Below are 20,516 nucleotides of genomic sequence, written 5' to 3'. Positions count from 1 at the left end.
TAGTGGGACTATCATTTGTTTTTCAACAGGACAATGACCCAAAACACACCTCCAGGCTGTATAAGTGCTATTTGACCAAGGAGAGTGATAGAGTGCTGCATCAGATCACCTGGCCTCCACAATCACCCGACCTCAACCCAGTTGAGATGGTTTGAGATGAGGTGGACCGCAGAGTGAAGGAAAAGCAGCCAACAAGTCCTCAGCATATGTGCAAACTCTTTCAAGACTGTAGGAAAATCATTCCTCATTAAGCTGGCTGAGAGAATGCCAAGAGTGCACAAAGCTGCCATCAAGGCAATGGGTGGCTACTTTGAAGAATCTAAAATCAGAATTTCTTGATTTGTTTAACAAGTTTGGTTACTACATGATTCCATATGTGTTATTTCATAGTTTTGATGTCTTCACTATTACTCTACAATGTAGAAAATTGTGAAATTAAAGAAAAACTCTTGAATGAGTAGGTGTGTCCAAACTTTTGAACGGTACATCTCAATTATAAAAAACAATGGTGTCAGTGGGCGGGGCATGTAAACCAAAACAGTTTACCCTTGCACATTTAAAGAGGGAGATGGACAGACATACAACCTCTAATTATGCAACGACACAAGCACAAGGCATGGGAAGTACCCTTTTCCATTTCATCCACCCAGTGTTTCACATTGGGAAATCTCTCTCTCTCTCTCTCTCTCTCTCTCTCTCTCTCTCTCTCTCTCTCTCTCTCTCTCTCTCTCTCTCTCTCTCTCTCTCTCTCTCTCTCTCTCTCTCTCTCTCTCTCTCTCTCTCTCTCTCTCTCTCTCTCTCTCTCTCTCTCTCTCTCTCTCTCTCTCTCTCTCTCTCTCTCTCTCTCTCTCTCTCTCTCTCTCTCTCTCTCTCTCTCTCTCTCTCTCTCTCTCTCTCTCTCTCTCTCTCTCTCTCTCTCTCTCTCTCTCTCATATAACATGACTTCTTTCATTCATATGAGACTACAGAGTTTTGACTTCAGCACGTTTCCATTGACACGTCACGTAATGTCCGGATAACATCCAGATCTCCCAAGCCCTTTCTTACAATTATCCTACTTCCACAGAGAGTTCTAGAAGAGAGACAGACGCAGATGCCACAACATGGTCCAACTCAGGGCTGACGGTTGAACGGGTGGGACATACAAACAAAGGCTCCTGGTCTGTATGTCTCCCTTGTGGGTTTGAGTTTGTCCACCACCATCTCTAGAGGGCTTCATGTGTCCAGCAGCCCAATCCTCCCCCCACACACACACAAAAAAAGGAGAGTGTTTATGTGTAAACACCAGTCACCCATTGGCCCTTAATGTGGAAAAGGGGTGGGGCTTTTTGCTCCTCCTTCTGCGTTTCCCTCCCCCACTCTAGTGGGTAACCTCACAGTGTGTGCGTCTCTTAATGTGGTCCCCCTCGCCGGCGTGGTCTCGGTCGGTGGTTCTGCTGTCACAAGTCGGTGACTTTGTTCTCCACGGCTGCAGCAACCTGCTGGAGCCGGTAGCCCAGCTGCATTTTCTGGGCCATGCTGTCCTCCTCTAGGGCCCCGATGATCTGAGAGAGGGAGGGGTGGAGAGAGAGAAAGGTTGAAGATAGATAGAGAACGGTGGAGTGTGATGGAGGATGGTGGAGTGATAGGCGGATGGAGAGAAAGAGTGGGATGGAGAGAGAGAGAAAGAGAGGGAGTGAGAGAGAAAGAGGGATGGAGAGAAAGAGGGGAGTGGTGTGAGAGAGGGATGAAAGGAGAGAGAGGAATGAAAGGAGAGAGGGAGGGAAGGAAGGAGAGAGGGAGGGAAGGAGGGAGGGTGGGAAGGAGAGAGGGACGGAAGGAGTGAGGGAAGGAGTGAGGGAAGGAGAGAGGGAAGGAGAGAGGGAAGGAGAGAGGGAGGAACACAAATCCAGTTTAGAGCAGGTGCAAGGTAAACGAAAGACAACTATGATTTGTTATTCCATCCAACCAGACAAGCGACTGAATGAAAACTCACCTGGTCATAGTATTTGTTGATGTACTTGTACAACTCGTGCAGGGCGACAAGGTAATTCAACTCTCCTGAGTAATTCTGGTTGGGGGACAAAACATATTTTCATGTCATTCCAAATAAATAATAAGCACATCTTTTCAAAGATTAAGTGAAGTTGAATTGAAAATGTGCTAATATAAAGTTCAATTAACAATAGGACAAAGAACAGCTTGAAGGGATAGTTAACTCAAACTGTCAGCAGTCAAGTTTTCAAGATGGAGCACTTTCAGTACAGAGCAAAAACTTTGATGGAAGATCACTTTTGCGAAGATCGCTTTTGGGTGAACGCTCCCTTTAAAAAGGAGCAATACAGTGTTTACTGAACAAATAAACTGAAGTAAAAGACTCACCCTGGACAGCTCTGCTAGAGCTGAGTTCATCTCCTGATCACTGGCAGAGATGGTCTGTCTGATGTCAGCGTAGTACCTTTCCACCATCTGCTTGTAACGGGGGATGTCTCGGGCATACAGCAGTTTGTTGATTGGTGAATCCTGGAGAGAGAAGGAGGGAAAGAGAGAGAGAGAACCAGTTTAGAGAAAAAATATCACATCCTCCAATAGTCCTCTCATCCCACCCTGTCCCTTGGTCCCATCCCTCCCTATCTGTCTCTCTCACTCTGCCCAGCTTGTGCTCAGCGGTGGTGCAGGAGTCCATGAACGTCTGGGAGATGACCGTCAGCACAGCGTCCACGTGGTCCGAGGGCTGAACGTCAAAGATGAACTGGGGGTTCTTCACAATGTTGATCCAGAACCTCAGGGGCAAACTGGAGGCAGGGAACCAGCGTTACAGAACTGTTATTGCCATGTTCACATGTTACATATATATTTGTTTATTTGGATCCCCATGAGCTTTTACAGAAGCAGTAGCTACTCTATACAACAATATACAAACACAACAAAAAATAGTCTGTGTGAGTGTGTCTGTGTGTCCCCTCATAGTCCCGCCGTTCCATGAGATGTTTCACCCATTTTATAAAAGGTAATTTTGATGTTTGCTTGAATACTTGGAGATGGGAGTTCCGTGCGATCATGGCTCTGTGTAGTACTGTGCATTGCGTGAATTCGTTTTGGACTCGGGGGACTGTGAAGAGACCCCTGGTGGAATGTCTTGTGGAGTATATATGGGGTGTCTGAGCTGAATTTGATTTGATTAAGCAGACAATCTGGAATTGTCATTAAAGTGATATTTCTCATAACTAGGAGAAGCAGTTAGCATCTCGTCAACCCTCAACCGGGAAAGACTGGCATGCATATTGTTGATGTTCGTTCTGTATGTGCAGTTAAGGGCAAGGTGTGCTGCTCCGTTTTGAGCCAGCTGCAGCTTTGCTAGGTCTTTTTTTGCTGCACTTGATCATATTACCAGACAGTAATCAAGACGGGACAAGACCAGAGCCTGAACAACTAATACAATTGATTTTTGTGTAAAAACATATTTATAAACAGACATAGACCTAGGAGTGTAGATTCCTCAACTTGCTCAATGGTCACAACCTTTATGTACAACTCCAGCTGAGGTTTAGGTCTTAGAGAATGTTTTGAACCAAATACAATGTTTTTAGTTTTAGATGCATTTAAGACTAGTTTATTATTAAATCACCCATTCTGATACCCACTGGAATTTCAGTGAGCTCACTGGCTTTGGGTCATCCGCATACATAGTCATTCTAGCGTTGTGTAAGAACAGTGTCGAATCATTTATAAAAATAGAGAAGAGTGACGGCTCAAGGCAGCTGCCCTGTGGGACACCGCGCTGTATATTTCTGATGTTAGAGAAGCTTCTATTGAAGAACACTCTCTGGGTTCTATTGGATAAATAACTCTCCAACCATGTCATGTAAAGCCAAAGCAAGTGAGTTACTTCAATAACAATTTATTATTAATAACAAAGGCGGCACTGAAATCTAAAACTACAGCTCCAACTATCATCTTATTATCCATTTCTTAGAACCATTTATCACTCATCTGAGTCAGTGCAGTACAAGTTTAGTGCCCTCTATATGCATGCTGAAAGTCAGTTTACATATATATATAGATACATATATCACCAGACCACATACATATATATACATACATATACACACGTATGCACACACACAGATTCACAAAGACACACGTTGATTTTCCAGATGTGGACGGCATCGGGATAAGTGTGTGTGCATATGCGTGTGATTGAATCTATGTGCGTACGTGAAATGTGTGTCTGCGTCTGCATCGGCGTGTGTGTGTGTGTACCTGTTGGTCTTCCAGATGTGGATGGTCTCGGTGTCAGTGATGGCGTGGTGTTGCGCCTGGTCGTCCAGCAGGTCAAAGAAGTACTTGACGGCCAGCGGAACGGGACGACTGGTAGACAGGATCACAGTGAACAGGTCGTCTACAAACTTCTGCAGAGTTCCCTGTGGAGGGAGGGAGATGGGGAGATGGGGAAAAGGTTAGAGTTTGAAAGTGGGTGGAAGTGCGAGTGTCTACAGTATCTGGCTCTTCACCTGATTCTTAGTGTGTATGTGTGCATCCAGTATCTACCTTCATAGAGAGCAGGCGTGTGAGGTAGATCTCTGGTATAGCCTTGGCCCTCTCCCTCTCCCTCACGCTGCCCCTGCGGTGCTTGGGTAGCTCAGGCTCCTCACTGGCCTTGACCAGGTGCCACAGCCTCACCCCGCCCTCGTCCGCGTCTTCCAGCATGGGCGTCTCTGAATGAGAGAGGGGGAGAGAAGAAAGGAGAAGGGTTGAGAAAGAACATTAGAAAGAATCAAATAAAAATACTTATCTTGTATCTTTTATTCCTTGTCCACAAAAGTGAACATCGGAGTCAACGTTTCAGCCAAGTGGCATTTCACAAGACGAGATACACTGATACTTATTCTACAGAAACTTAGTGGAAGAAACTGGACATATAGCTAGTTTGGCTGTGCACTGTAGAAGAACGAGACATTTCCCAGAGAGAGAGAGAGAGAGAGGAACTAAAATGCAAGCGGAACTCACTTTCCCCTGCTACATAGTCATGATTGTCGTGGTGGATGTGTTTGCTGTGGCGTGGGACCAAAGCCACTGTCGCACCATCTGGAACCTAACACACAAATAACAAACAGTTATAAATCTCTCAAACGGTTAGTGTATGCACTATGAAGGCTTATGAATGCTTATGAAGGGTTAACGAAGTGATACACCGTTACGTAAAGGCTTAGAAACATGAATGTAAAATCTTAAAGCTATTATGAATGCTTTATAAAGGCTCTATAAATACTTTACGTGTTACAAACTCTGTATGAAGCATTAGGAAGGCTCTATGAATGTGTGTGGGTGCAGACCTTGTAGTGTTGTAGTGTATTGAGGCGCTTCCAGTTGCCCTGGACAACAGATGTCAGGTCTTCATCAGACAGGATCAAATGACCAGCTACACCGGACCTCCACTCTGAAAGATAAAACACACACACACACACTGTTAGACAGGGCTATAGACAGAATTAAAATAGAACACTATATTATAGAACACTATATTATAGAACACTAAAATGATGTTAAAAGAGAGATAGAAAAGAGGCTGTGCGTGTGTGCGCATCTTTGTGTGTGAGAGAGAGAGAGTGTGTGTGTGTGTGAGAGAGAGCTTGTGTGTGAGAGTGTGCGTGTGAGAGAGAGAGCTTGTGTGTGAGAGTGTGTGTGTGTGTGCGCGAGAGTGCTTGTGTGCGTGAATGCTTCTCACCCAGGTCTAGGGAGTCTGTGTGTGGCCGGTGGGAGAAGGAGGTGCCCTTGTAGACCTGGTCCAGGAGTTTCTCCTTCACCTGGGTGATGGTGTCTATGTCCAGCACCTTGGAGGGCAGCGGCTGGGTCTCGTTCACCCCCCCACCCTGCATCAACACGTTCAGTGTCTGAGAGCGGGGGAGGAATGAGAGCGAGGATGAGCTTTCAAAATCACTCACAAAGCACTTTCTTGGATGTATATATAATCTATTTATCTATCTCTGGCTTTTCACTGAAGAAAAAAAAACTGTGTGTGGTTTGATTGCGTGGACATGTGTGCGCACGTGTTTGAGTGTGTGTCTGAAGCCTTGAATGTGTGTGTGTGTGTGTCTTTGAGTCCATGTGAGTGTGTGTCTGAATCCCTGAGTGTGTGTCTGAAACCCTGTGTGTGTGTTTGTGCGTGTGTCTGAACCCCTGAGTGTGTGTGTCTGAACCCCTGAGTGTGTGTGTGTGTGTGTGTGTCTGAACATGTTTGTGTCTTTTGAGTCCGTGTGAGTGTGTGTCTGAACCCCTGAGTGTGTGCATCCTCACCAGGGTCTTGTACTCCACGTCTTCTCGGAGCAGGCGGTTGTCGTTGAGCGTGTACTTTGCTTTTCCCGTCACCGCGTCCACCGGCCCCTTGTCCACCTGGTGCTTAATAGCCCTGAACAACATGTACAGGGACTCGCCTGCAGAGTCCTAGGGAGAAACAACAACAGTTAAACAACTAGCATCAGGCAAACCATGCTAACGATCAGGCAAAAATTTGCATCATGCTAACAATCACTGTCCTGGGAAAGACAAGGACACGACATACAATGATTATGTTTACACTAATAAATGCTAATGCTACAAGGTATTTTGACCCAGGTAAAATATAGATAAAGGCCCCGTTCGAAGTCTTCTAAAGTGAATCCTTCCTTCCATGTAATCACGGATTAGAAATGAGTGGACAGGTGAAAGCCAATTTCTGTCCAATTGTGTCTCATCTGTGATTACTTCAAGGAAGGGAGGAAGACTATTCACAACAATGCACTTCTAAAGAACGGGGCCATCATTTCTGTCCAATTGGCTGCGTTTACACAGGCAGCCCAATTTGCGCAATTATTGGCAAAAGATCTCATCTGTCATAAAACCAACTAGTGGCCAAGAAAATATGAATGGGGCTGCCTGTGGAATGGGGCCGTCATTTCCTCCTCTTTGTGTGACAGTAATTCACGTGGGCCGACTCACCCTGAGGAAAGCATAAAGGCAGATGGACATCCAGTTGGTCAGAAGCTTCTCCACCACTGTCTCCGTTCTGCAAAATGGCGCCATGTTAAAAATCAGTTACAGGTCGATGGAGCACACACACACACACACACAATCCCACCCCACCCCCTGACCCACACACCTCTTCCTATCTTACCTTCGCAGCATGAGTTTTGGGTTCTTGGCCACGTACTGCTCCACTAGATCATTGAGGAGGGTCTTGAGGATGTCGGTGAAGTACTCCAGTTTACCGTGCAGCGCCACCGTCAGGAGAGATGCCACGTAGGCCCGGTCCCGGGGCGAGAATGTCCGCTGGCTCTCCAGAGTATGGATGAACTAGGGGGAGGGATGGAGGAAGAGGGATGACAGAGTTAGGGGGGGAAAAAAGAAAAAGGGAGCAAGAGACCGCCAAATATCACCCATGAATACTCTCCCGTAATATTTCAACGAGAGGAGTCTGGTGTATTCAAGAAGAAGAGGATGGTTCTCTTATATAGCCATATACTACACAATTAAAATCCTGGTCTAAGTCTTTCTAGGTCAGCTACCAATGTTCTCCATCGCGGTCATTGCACCTTGCCTGCTTTCCTTCAAAACCACTTGTCTTAAACAAACTTTCACGAGTCCACTAACGTGGTAAGAACTGCCAATCATCATCACTGTCCCCCTACCTTGGTGAGGAAGAGTTTGCTGTTGAGCAGGTTGGAGAGCTGCACCAGGCCCTGCTCCACCGTGGCCCGTCGACACTCCTGCACGTCCAGATCCCGCCGCAAGGGCGACTCGCGGTGGCCCGGGAAGAAAATCCGCTCGGCGTAGCGCCGGTAGTCCAGGAAGGGAATGCCTGAGCCCACCAGGTCACTGGACATGTCCATCATCTCCGTCATCAGGTCTGTGGGGGAGGGGGGTCAGGGGTTCAAAGGTTAAGAGAGTATGACCTTCCTTGCAACACATAAATGGTTGAGTGAAAGTCAGTGGAGAAAAAGGGCCCCCTAGAGAGTATAAAGAACTTTTGTCTTTTAAGCCAAAAGCGGTCACCTAAATGAACAGATGTAATTTCTGGACAATATATCATTGGACAGAAAGGGTCACCCCCCCCCCCCATAGCCTTGAGAAACTTCCCTCAGGAAGCTCGTCTCGTGTTTTTTAATGTCATTTAGAGCTGGTATACCGTATTTGACCATGTACCGGTATTGATGCACGGAACAGTTTCGGGTTTTTACTTTACCTTCTATAACAGTATTGTAATTGTTAAAGGTGATTACACGCGCCGGAGTGGCGTGTGTAAAGTCCATTTTTATAGTTTACTCAGTTTGCTACTCGAGTCATATCTCTCCCTCTTCTCCTGCATGCTGCTTCCTCATACGCTTCACTACACTAAGCCCGGCCCCTGTCCCTCAAGTACTTGCCGTCCTCAAAGTGCTGCTCACTATATTCCAACTATAGCACTTGAATAATAACTCTATTCCCATGATTCCAACAGTTCACCAATTAATTAGGCCTCGATTTTTTGAAAATGCTCAACATAATTGTTGGTTGAAGTTGGATTGAACAATAAAACAAATCAGAATGAATAAAGCCCCGTTGAAAAAGAATAATTGATGTGTTTCCACCCTAGGGGTCATGAACTACTCATAAAGCATATTTAGAACAATTATTGTCCAAAAAAAATACTGTGAAATACTGTGCCATATCGCCAAGATTCCACACTTTGTTGTGGACAACAACGTTTTTGTCTGTCACTTCCTCTCACCCTCTCTCGCTCTGTCTCTCACGCTATGTCTCTCACCCTCTAACGCTGTGTGTTAGTCATAGTGTTAGGGTCTGACCTGTGAACTCTTTCTTGCACCGGTCTCTCACGCTGGTCTCCAGGTTCTCCAACTGGATCTGTACCTTCTTGTAGTCCCTCAGAGCCTGCTTACTCTTCCTCCTGACAGACAGACAGACAAACAAACAGAGAGCGAGAGATAGAGAGCCCACACACATACATACAGACACACATTAGAGAGCCCACACACATACATACAGACACACATTAGAGAGCCCACACACATACATACAGACACACATTAGAATTACACTCATAGCTCAAATCACAAAAAGTTTACTTTAAACAAATGCAAATGCTTGCACCCACATACCCCTACCCCACCCCACCTCACACACACGTACCTGTAGATGAGGACTATGATGAGGACGATGAGGGCTACAATGGAGGCCCCCACGCCCACCCCTATCTGGGCCTCGAGGGGGAAGGTGGACAGGCTGAGGGTGTCATACTGCACCCTGCCCAGGGAGAAGTTCAGGTTGCCCATGTGGACCTGGAAAACACACACACACACACACACATCAGCTATGGAGCGACACTGAACAAAAATATAAATGCAACAATTTCAAAAGATTTTACTGAGTTACAGTTCACTCTTCTTCAATGGCTTTGTGAAGTTGCTGGTTATTGGCAGGAACTGGAACATGCTGTTGTATACGTCGCTCCAGAGCATCCCAAACATGCTCAATGGGGTGACATGTCTGGTGAGTATGCAAGCCATGGAAGAACTGGATATTTTAAGCTTCCAGGAATTGTGTACAGATCCTTGCGACATGGGGCCGTGCATTAATATGCTGAAACATAAGGTGATGGTGGAGGATGAATGGCACAACAACGGGCCTCAAGATCTCGTCACGGTGTGTCTGTGCATTCCAATTGCCATCAATAAAATACAATTGTGTTTGTAGCTTATGCCTGCCCATACCACAACCCCACCTCCACCATGGGGCACTCAGTTCACAACTAAGTTCACAACTGACATCAGCAAACCGCTCGCCCACACAACGCCATACACGCTGTCAGCCATCTGCCCAGTACAGTTGAAACTGTGATTAATCTGTGAAGAGCACACTTATCTCCAGCATGCCAGTGGCCATCAAAGGTGAGCATTTGCCCATTGAAGTTGGTTACGACGCCGAACTGCAATCAGGTCAAGACCCTAGTGAGGATGACGAGCACGCAGATGAGCTTTCCTGAGAGAGTTTCTGACAGTTTGTGCAGAAATTCATTGGTTGTGCAAACCCACAGTTTCATGTGCTGTCCTTGTGGCCGGTCTCAGACAATCAAGCAGGTGAAGAAGCTGGATGTGGAGGACCTGGGCTGGTGTGGTTACACGTGGTCTGCTGTTGTGAGGCCGGTTGGATGTACTAACAAATTCTCTAAAACAACTTTGGAGGCATCTTAAGGTAGATAAATTAACATTCAATTATCTGGCAACAGCTCTGGTGGACCTTCTTGCAGTCAGCATGCCAACTGCATGCTCCCTCAAAACTGGAGACAACTGTGTCATTGTGTTGTGACAAAACGGCACATTCTGGAGTGGCTATTTATTGTCTCCGGCACAAGGTGCACCTGTGTTTAATCAGCTTCTTGATAACCCATCCACCTGACAGGTGTGGCATATCTTGGCAAAGGATAAATGCTCACTAACCAGGATATAAACAAATGTGTGTATTTCAGCTCATGAAACACGGGAGCAACACTTTACATGTTGCGTTTATATTTCTGTTCCATATAGAATGTGTACAAGCTGGGGCAGTGAGCCTCTAATGGGGTTAGGAAGTCTGATTGAGACTATTGAGATGCACCCTTGTGTGTCAACCTTTGTCTGATTCACACTAGAGGGACAAACCGAGCCAAGTGGAACTGTACTGGGCTGGCCTGGTTACACATGCATCCGCCAAAGTTGATGAAACCATGTTGGAAAAGACAGAGTGAAAATAATCCAAGCCAGCACACTACAGTTTTGGTCAGCACAGTAGTGTGAAAAGAGCATTAGTGTGTTGTAATTGACTCTCTTATCGATCTTGTGTATTGAAATGTGTTTTGGGGAAATGTCAATCTTTGGGACAATGCGTTTTGAAACGTGTGATCATCTGTCTGTTTGGAACAAAAGTGTGCCTAGGAATGGAAATGGCAGTAGTGGAGCACATAAGGTGGACTTGCAGTGAACTCGGGCAGCGTGTCGGCGCCCTCGCGCTTCCTGCCGCCATTGGGGGGTCCCGGGACGGGCTGCTGGGGCGGGGGCTCGCAGTACAGGTGGTTCCTGGTGAGGGTCTTCACAGCACACACACCCTCCCCCACCAGTACCACCACCTCCTCCTTAGAGATGGCCAGGTCCAAGTTCTCACCCTATGGAGGGGGAGGGGGGGGGGTAGGTAGGAGGAGAGAAAGGGAGAAGATATTACCACGTTGAGCATCGTGCTTGAATCAAGACTTGTGCATTCCTAGCCTCGTCTTTGGAATATTCCTTTATGTCCCCCCCATCTCTCATAGGAGTCTAGCCTTCTCCTAAACTCCAGCCAGGGGGATAGAATGAAAGTTTTATTTCTGACTTCCAGGAGACTTCTCTCTCAAGACCAGTTGAGTGGAAAGTAATAAAACAATAAGAATCTTTACATTCTATACCTTTGCCTTGGATTTATAGTACTAGCTAGCAGATAATGCTAACCTTCAGCTGTCAACTGTACATGCTGTTAGCCTGAAAGCTGTCGAGCCTCCCACAGTTCATTTCACAAGTTGAGAGTAGGTAGCGGCTAATGCTAACCTCCAGCTGAATGAAGCTCCCTGGGTTGTAGCGGTAGGGCTTGAGGGGCTCCTGCTGGTTGAGCGGGTGCAGCACAGGGTTGGGCTCGTAGCTGAAGGCCCCCTGGGGGCTGACGGCACCGAACGGGAAGCGCAGGTTGTCTAGGAGGAAGGCCACATCAACCCGCGAGCCCCACACCGAGGGCCCCACCGCCGGGCTCCGACACAGGATCAGACTGGAGGAGTTCACCTCGCAGCGCTCTATGTACTGAGGGGGTAACGCGTTTACAGTAATCAGATTACTTTAATGAGTAAAAGAGTACTATAACAAGGGACTTTAAAAAATATTGTAATATTATTACAGTTACTTTTTTAAGTAACATGTGTGCTACCTTTATGTTACTCTAAGAAAATATTTCCCCACTGGGGGCGTGGTGCTTCCATGATCCATGATCTCAACTTGTTTCCCCATTTAGTTTTCAAGCGAGCAGAGAAAGCTTGTTTGGAGAATTGTCATGACAGCTGGCCATAAAAATGGATAGAGGGCACACCTCTGATTGCCATCGATCCCTTCTGCAATAGGAGCACAAGTATCTTGGCTTCACCACCTAGTGGCAAGTGTGCCGTCTAGCTACCCAAAAGTGCAGTGGAAGGAAAATAAAATCTGTACAGAGGTTAAGCTTCTATTAGGTTTGGCTGTGCGACCTATCATCCATTTCATAGGATGACATAAGTTTAGACTAAAGGGATTTTCTCTTTATAGTGAAAAAATGAAAAAAATAAAATAAAGATTCCCACCGTAACTTCTGACGGCAGACCCTCTGAAAACAATTTCCCATTTCCAAATAATCCACAATCATGAAATGATTCAGCAAATACTACTCATTTTGTATTCATTTACATGATCATCGCGCATTCCATAGACACAGGCTTTACACTTCTCGATCAGTGCGCTGGCACATACTGTACGGCTGCAGTGTTGTGGATTAGGCCACCAATTGGGACAACTTGTTTTCTATCAAACCAAAAGAGGGTACATGGAATTATTGATGGTTGACAGGTAAGAAAGGAAAGGTAAGCCCCCCCCCCCTTTGCCTCGTAAAATGGAGGAATACAACAGTGCTTAGCCTACATTTCACATGTGCATAAAAGACTGTCTTGTGTCACGGAGGGGCCATGCTATGGGGGTGTGTCCTAGTTCGTATGATATGTACCGCAAATGTTCTGCAAAATTCGGACATAAACGCAGCAGTGAATAAATCAGGCTTACACCATTTAGGAAATAAACGTTTTGACCAAGATGTTTCTGATTGGGTTGAAGATTAGAAGACTAGTAGGTTAGTAGCCTATCTTTGGTAGAGCGTGTGTGGCTCGCCTCGCTATTTCCGACAGTCAAATAAACATTGAGGTTTTCAGATTGTGTTTCATACAAAGTAATATTGTAACATAAGTTACTCCCCCCCCCCATGTAACAAGTAATATGTGATACTACCTTTTCATGTAAATCCCAACACTGCCCAGGATAGAGGGCAGAGGGGAGAGGTGCAGGAGGGGGAGAGGGACGGGAGAGCGATAGGGATTTTCTTGAGTGAGGAAAGCCTGACACAGTCAGAACGTTATTCCTTTGAGTAGAGTTTCAGCTACGAATACCATAAAGATGACAACACACGGGTGTTGTCTCCCTATCCACACACCTGTTTTATGGAGCATAGGGGGTCGCTGGGGCAATGGGGCTCCGGGACGATCCTGCGATGCCTCAACAGCAGCACCTTGTCCTCAGTCTCTTCTTCCCTTTCGCCTCCACTCCTCCTCCTCCTTCTCTTCCTCTGGCCGATGGACTCATAGGGGGACAGGGTCACCAACATCCTAGGTTCCTGCACCACATCCAGGTTATGACCAGACACGAAGACCAAACGACCACCGCTACAGAGAGAGAGAGGGGGGCAATATTGAGTGTCTCCAAGTGTTTCAGTCTTGCTGACGAGGTCTAAGGGTCTTTGCCCCTACATCTAACTATATGGTCATACCCAATTCTGGGTTTCTGAAATACACAGTTCCAGTGTAGGAGGGGTGCCACACACACACACACACACACACACCTGAGGAAGCTCTTGGCGGGCGTGGCCTGGGTGATGTTGGGGTTGGGGGTGTAGCGGTAGGCCGACTCGTGGAGGTGGCGCTGGCTGTCGCCATAGCGAAGCGTCACGCGGTGCTCTCCCGTCCCATTGCTGCTGCCCGTCACACACACCACACCGCCCTCCTGGACCTCCGACGAACTAGGGGGGGTAGTTGAGAACCGAGAAGTTGTACACTACGGCAAACAGGATCATGTATCAATGGCTCTGTGTGTGTGTGTGTTTCATAATCACTCACATGACACAGGGCACTCCTCCCACAGTGACACTGATGTCAGAGGGGCGTCCCGTGAGCAGGTTCCTCCCAGTGATGGTAAGGGATGATCCTCCCGCCATGGGACCCCTCTGGGGGGACACCTCCATCACAAAGGGGTCCTGGTAACTGAACCTCTGGCTGGAGAGGCCAAACTCTCCCCCGCTCACTTCTACTGACACCTGGCCCATCTTCTCTCCCCCGCTGGCTTCAGTCTTACACACGATCCTATAGAAAACACACACACACATATTGAAGACAACGCATCCTAGAAATAGTCATCTCACACACACACTCTCATTCACAGTCCTTACCTGGAGGAGACCTCGTAGAGGTGGGGGATGACAGAGCAAGAAACCCCGGCCACACTGACAGAGTGGAGAATGTCCTCAGCCTTCTGGCCCAGGTTGGACCCTGAGATGGTCACCACCGTGCCCCCCTCCACCAGACCTGACAGGGGCTCGATCTAACAAACATATCCTCCAACATAAGCCTCAACAGTATTAAGACATCTATATATATTACTCATGTCTCTATATATATTACTCACGTCTGTATATTTATTACTCACGTCTGTATATATTTTACTCACGTCTCTATATATTTTACTCACGTCTCTATATATTTTACTCACGTCTCTATATTTTACTCACGTCTCTATATTTTACTCACGTCTCTATATTTTACTCACGTCTCTATATTTTACTCACGTCTCTATATTTTACTCACGTCTCTTTAGGACTATAAAATATTATAGTGACGATAAACTGAGCAAATTGTGAAAAACTAAAAAAACTAAGTTAGTCCAGAAGTCAACATCAGCTATATCACATCTGACTTATCTTTGACAACGCTTGATGAGCTAAAATGACAGGAGGATTCAAGTTCAAGTGTTAAAACGTGTCATTAAGTGTAAATCAATGAGCAACAATAAGTCCTGAGCATTGAACAGGGGGGGGGGAATTCTTACGGCATGAATGACGGGGGCGGGGCAGGTCTGTTCGATAGGCTCGCTGCAGGAGTCTCCATAGAGACAGGTGGACTGGCCCCCTCCGCACCACACACAGCCGTACTTCTGGTCCGCCGTGTGACACCGGCTACAGTCTGAACGCCCCACTGAACAGTTGTACAGAGTCACTGGGAGGGAGAGAGAGGCAAACTATAGTCAACACACTAAACTACACAGTTGAGTTGAAATGAGTCTCTGTAGGAGAGTTGTAGAGTGCTGAGGGAAAACATATACATGTTGAGTGTACAGTTATACAGAGTCATTGCGAGGAACAGCGAGAGAGAGTTATACAGATTGTGTGAGAGAGTTTACAGTGTGTTGAATGGGTTTAGAGTTGGGGTTGATGGAGTGTCTGTGAGAGTTTACAGTGTGTTGAATGGGTTTAGAGTTGGGGTTGATGGAGTGTCTGTGAGAGTTTACAGTGTGTTGAATGAGTTTAGAGTTGGGGTTGATGGAGTGTCTGTGAGAGTTTACAGTGTGTTGAATGGGTTTAGAGTTGGGGTGGATGGAGTGTCTGTGAGAGTTTACAGTGTGTTGAATGGGTTTAGAGTTGGGGTTGATGGAGTGTCTGTGAGAGTTTACAGTGTGTTGAATGGGTTTAGAGTTGGGGTTGATGGAGTGTCTGTGAGAGTTTACAGTGTGTTGAATGGGTTTAGAGTTGGGGTTGATGGAGTGTCTGTGAGAGTTTACAGTGTGTTGAATGGGTTTAGAGTTGGGGTTGATGGAGTGTCTGTGAGGGAAAGATGTTAGAGAGTGAGTGGAAGAGGAATACAGTCACTGGGGTTTAGAGTTGGGGTTGATGGAGTGTGTCCGTGAATGAGTTTGTTGGGGTGGATGGAGTGTGAGTTTACAGTGTGTTGAATGGGTTTAGAGTTGGGGTTGATGGAGTGTCTGTGTTTCAGTGTGTTGAATGGGTTTAGAGTTGGGGTTGATGGAGTGTCTGTGAGAGTTTACAGTGTGTTGAATGGGTTTAGAGTTGGGGTTGATGGAGTGTCTGTGAGGGAAAGATGTTAGAGAGTGAGTGGAAGAGGAATACAGTCACTGGGGGAGAGAGTGTGTCCGTGAGTGAGTGAGTGAGTGAGTGTGTGTGTGTGTGTGTGTGTGTGTGTGTGCGTGTGTGTGTGTGTGTGTCTGCAAAAATAGAAGACACGGCGTGATAAAAAAACATCACACGACCACACTCATGCTACCAGGCCTCTCTGGACCACATATGCTTGATACAGAAGTGAAATAGAAAAACATGTTAAAAAAATATAAATTGTTATGGCTGAGAGCAACAACAGCTGTCTGGGCTGGCGGCAGGTGTTCCTCAGTGCTCTAACGCCGGGGCTCACCATACAGGTCGTGAGCGCTGTCCACGTGGAAGGTGTCCCGCCTCTTCACGTACACCATGGCGTTGTACTCTTCCGCCGGGGCAGAGTAGGAATACTGCAGCGAGAATTAGTCATTAAAGTTTCCATAGAAACTGCAAGAGTACTACAGTTTCCATAGAAACGGGAAGAGTACTGCAGTGGCACTATTCCCCTTAGAGTGCACTACAAAGGGAAACGGGTGCCATCTGCGAGGCAGACAGAGTTTCAATAGAGTATTGAAGTGTCCAAAGAAAGGTCAATAAATATACCATAGAATCTTCAACATTTTCATGAAAAAAGGGGGATATAACAGTGATCAGAAAGTAAACAACTACAGTTGGCTGCAGTGTCAGCAGTGTTTAACACACATTGAATTGAATTTATTTTGGGTAACAGACATACAACAAAGTGTACAATGTGGACCCAGAGGATATCACTTGAAAGTAGTAAGACTCTTGTATCCAAAGAGGTCCTTTAAAGTGTTTAAGTATAACAAAGCCATGAACAAAATCATAATCATATAGGATAAATCCAAAGTCCCATACCACTTAAAATGCACACCAATATATTTCATCATTCCAGGTAATGTAGTGTGGATATTGGAACAGAGACATATTAAAGTCACTGACAAGATTCAACTAAATCTTCTTCCAAACGGGCAGTGAGTGAGTATGGGATAGAGTCTGACCTGGTGCAGCTGACAGGTGATGTCAAAGAGAGACGGGTTCATCTCGTCCATCTCCACATAGGCATCCACCACCACCGTACGGCCCTCGATCACCAACACACACTCGTAGTCCAGGTCTCTGTCCTACACACACACACACACACACACACACACACACACACACACACACACACACACACACACACACACACAACATACACATCCAGCCAGGTTTAAACGTAAACAGGGGCATTTGTTAAAAGATAACTTCCCAAAAATTAAATGAAATCCTAACTTTTGTCATTTCCCCAGAACCCGGAGTAGGGGTGTGTGTGTGTGTGTGTGTGTGTGTGTGTCTTACCTGGTACAGGTGGAGGTTTCGGGCGAGTAGCGTGATCTTCCTCTCCACTCTGACTGGTAACAGAGGCGAATCCTTGACCTTCTCCACACAGGGGCAAGCAGACGAGCCCCAACTCACATAGGACCCCTCATCCCCCTACATTCCCAACACACATGTTAGATACACTCACAAGGACACACACACTCCAACCAACACAAGCTACCGCAAATTTCTGAAAATCCCATCAACCCATAAGAAATGGACAGTTACACGTTATAAGGATGTTATAGGCTTTTTGATGTAATACCGGACTATTAGAATGGTCTAACAAACAATAAAACATGTGAAAACGTTCACAAAAAAGCAACTGCTCCAGCTTGTGCTGATGCAGCCATTTTTTCAGGTCGATTTCCAAAAGCCAAAGCAATGTCAACGACGAAATCAAAACACAGTGAGGAATAACAAGGGGATAAGGGGACATCGGGGATTCTGGCAATTGGTGTCAGAAGTGGGATTCTAGAGAACTGTGTCCAGTCAAGAGCTGGGACCACGGCGGCCATGGAAGCTCCAGGGAACTCGAACTCACCGGCAGGAAGATGTCGGCCGAGTCGTACTGGTAGTCCAGCTCTGAGTCGGCGTCAAGGAGCCGGGGGTAGGCAGAGGCCGAAGGGGAGTGCTCAGCTGCCTCTCCGTCCCCTGAAAGCACTGTGGTGGCCGAAAACGCGACGCTGGTGTCGTTCTCCGCCGCTTTGCCCTCCGTCTCCTCCTCCACTTCCTCCATGGGCCAGAGGAAGACGTCCGGCTCGGCTCCCTGGCCCTCCGCCTCAGTGGGGGGAGGGGCCTCTAGTGGGGGAGGGAAGTGGGCTCCCGTCAAGTCTAGGTGGAAGGTGGGCTCCGAGTTGGCCGGTTCCCACAGGGGGAAGGGAGTCGGGAAGGGGTAGCTGCCAGTGGTGGGCTGGACCTCCATGGGGGGCTTGGCCAGAGTCAAAGCCTCGTCCAGTTCCTGAGGGGGGGCGCGGTGACCACTTCCAATGGGGATGTCTCGGGGGGGAATGCCAGGGGGTTTAGGGTGGCGAGATCATCGGACGGCTGCTCGTCTTCGGTCATAACTGTCGCCACCTCGGTTTCCGCGACGAGCTCCATGTCACCAGGGGTAACCACAGGGCCTTTGGTTTCACTTTCAGCCTCTGCAAAGAGCTCTCCTGTGGTTGTTTGCTCCTCTTTCTCACTGGTGGTGGTCTCAGGCTTGGGCGTTGTAGCCTCGACTAACGTTGTAGGGGGAAGAGTGGTGGGGGCCTCCGTCAACATAGCTGTGGTGGGCGGTGTAGTCGGCTCTGGGGTGGTGGTTGTGGGGACGGTTGTAGGCAGGGTTGTTGTCGGAGGCTTCTCCGTGGTAGCTATGGTGGTTGGGGCTTCGGTTGTTGTAGTCGTGGCAATAGTTGTTGTAATTGTGGTAGTTGTCGTTGTTGGGGGTGCGGTTGCTGTTGTAGTTGTTGGGGGCGCAGTTGCTGTTGTGGGGGCCACAGTTGTGGATGGGGAAGTCGTTGTTATAGTTACGGCTTTAGTAGTGGGAGGAGCCAGGGTGGGGAGTTTAAACTGGGTGGTGGAGGGGGGTAAATGGGGAAGACATGGGGGAGAGGGCGAGACAGAAATAAACAAACTCATAAGTTGACTGAAAAACCCAAATTGGATGTGAATGTTGTTAGTGTTACCATCAACGAGGACAAATCTCATGCATTTGGTTGGCGACACACAGGCAAAATGGAGATGATTATTAGTTATATCTGATGTACGCTTGTTTTGGGACATGAGGAGCCGTGAGAAAATGAGTGTCTGGTTATTAATGACTCCCAACAGTTTGTGTTCTCATTAGCAACCTTCTTTCACTCAACCGGCTACAAATGATCGGCCCCAACCAGCCTTACACTCGGTTGCATTAGGTAGACAAACTCTACAGCGGACAAAATAGCCAGGCTGGCGGTTCCTTTTGCAGAAAGTGCATAGCATGCTGTTTGACCTCTAGCTAACTGACCATTGGTCGCTGTGTGTGTGACTTACGTGTTCATTGTAGATGATGACCCCCTTGTCACAGGTGGGCTTGTGGGTACAGGTGTGCTGGTGGACACACCAGTTGCAGCCCCAGCGACTCAACACGCAACCACGGCAACTAGAGGAGGAACAGTGCAGGAATCAGTGACCATACTAACACAGCAGGGGGGGGGTGGTGGTATAGAGAGAAAGAAAGTGAAAGGAGGGTAGAAAATAAAATGAAAGGAGACGACGGAAAAATAGATCAATGGGAGGAGGGAGAGGAAGAGCGAGAGCAAGCTTGGCCCAGAGTGCCATCCATTTGCTGGCAATCTTGGGCCAGTGGTAAAAAAAGGTCATTCATTTAATTGAATAAAGTGGCGGTCGCTAGTTCCTTGTCAGAGTGCTCTGAACCATGTACAAGGAAAGGAGACGAGAGGAGAAAGAGGGGTAATTGAGTGAGTGTATGTGCTAACATCATAGAGATTGATAGAGTGCTCAACATGGCGTCGCCCATACCATCAGTCTATTGTGGTCAAGCGTGCCCTCTATCCAACTGAATACGGGCATTACTAGACATTAGAGCTTGACAAGGTACTCCTATCTCTGGATATCCCGCATCTGACACCAACTGTATCCAATGCATTGCTAATAAGGGTTTTGCACCTGTGTGAAGTTTGCAACTAGCACTATCAATAGGGAATAAAACACGCAAAGTAGAAAGCAAAAAGTCGAACGAAAATGAACAGATTGATAAAAATGAACAGATTGATAACACCTGATGGACAATACTAAAGACGGTTATGTTGAATTTCTCTCTGAAGAAACATGGCTCCTACTCCTAGTATTCTGGCTGGGTCCTTTCACTTGCAGACAGTTTTCCTGCAGGCCATATATGGAGATGTCTCTGAGATGTGGTTTTAATATCAACCAGACTAGAGAGCAGAGGAGGCATGTGACCACCACATGTGGAGGGCAAGGGTAAGGTGTCTGCAGCCATAAGAACCACAGGTTTTCCTGAGAGTGCGTGAGTGGGAAAGGAGCGTACGATAGGTTTAGAATAGGTTTGGAACGGAGCGTGGGGATTGGAAGATGCTATAAGCGGTTCCAAGTGGTGCATCACAGAGGTCCAACAGACCCAGGTCAATCAGCCCATATGGGTGAAGAAGGGGAGAAAAATAGAGACC

General features: G+C 47.1%; 1 protein-coding gene across 1 annotated transcript in view; it reads right to left on the bottom strand.

Moving 5' to 3' along the window:
* Positions 1 to 859: 859 nt before the first annotated feature.
* LOC135539587 (plexin-B1-like) overlaps positions 860 to 20,516 on the bottom strand; it is a 33,146-nt gene continuing 13,489 nt past the window's right edge. The window contains 28 exon segments of the mRNA XM_064965551.1: positions 860 to 1,544; positions 1,976 to 2,050; positions 2,362 to 2,502; positions 2,627 to 2,774; positions 4,243 to 4,403; positions 4,531 to 4,697; positions 4,990 to 5,074; positions 5,316 to 5,419; positions 5,708 to 5,873; positions 6,277 to 6,423; positions 6,958 to 7,024; positions 7,133 to 7,311; positions 7,647 to 7,864; positions 8,802 to 8,902; positions 9,145 to 9,293; positions 10,967 to 11,152; positions 11,568 to 11,813; positions 13,240 to 13,468; positions 13,645 to 13,821; positions 13,919 to 14,161; positions 14,248 to 14,399; positions 14,904 to 15,070; positions 16,277 to 16,370; positions 16,983 to 17,105; positions 17,323 to 17,457; positions 17,888 to 18,318; positions 18,321 to 18,897; positions 19,360 to 19,468. Of these exon segments, the coding sequence (XP_064821623.1) occupies positions 1,440 to 1,544; positions 1,976 to 2,050; positions 2,362 to 2,502; positions 2,627 to 2,774; positions 4,243 to 4,403; positions 4,531 to 4,697; positions 4,990 to 5,074; positions 5,316 to 5,419; positions 5,708 to 5,873; positions 6,277 to 6,423; positions 6,958 to 7,024; positions 7,133 to 7,311; positions 7,647 to 7,864; positions 8,802 to 8,902; positions 9,145 to 9,293; positions 10,967 to 11,152; positions 11,568 to 11,813; positions 13,240 to 13,468; positions 13,645 to 13,821; positions 13,919 to 14,161; positions 14,248 to 14,399; positions 14,904 to 15,070; positions 16,277 to 16,370; positions 16,983 to 17,105; positions 17,323 to 17,457; positions 17,888 to 18,318; positions 18,321 to 18,897; positions 19,360 to 19,468 (4,882 nt within the window). The 3' untranslated portion in view covers positions 860 to 1,439.

Source organism: Oncorhynchus masou, chromosome 5 (genome assembly GCF_036934945.1).
Source record: "Oncorhynchus masou masou isolate Uvic2021 chromosome 5, UVic_Omas_1.1, whole genome shotgun sequence".
NCBI classification, from domain to species: Eukaryota; Metazoa; Chordata; class Actinopteri; order Salmoniformes; family Salmonidae; genus Oncorhynchus; species Oncorhynchus masou.
The sequence above is the reverse complement of the archived record's forward strand: the minus strand, read 5'-3'. Positions and strand labels throughout refer to the sequence as shown.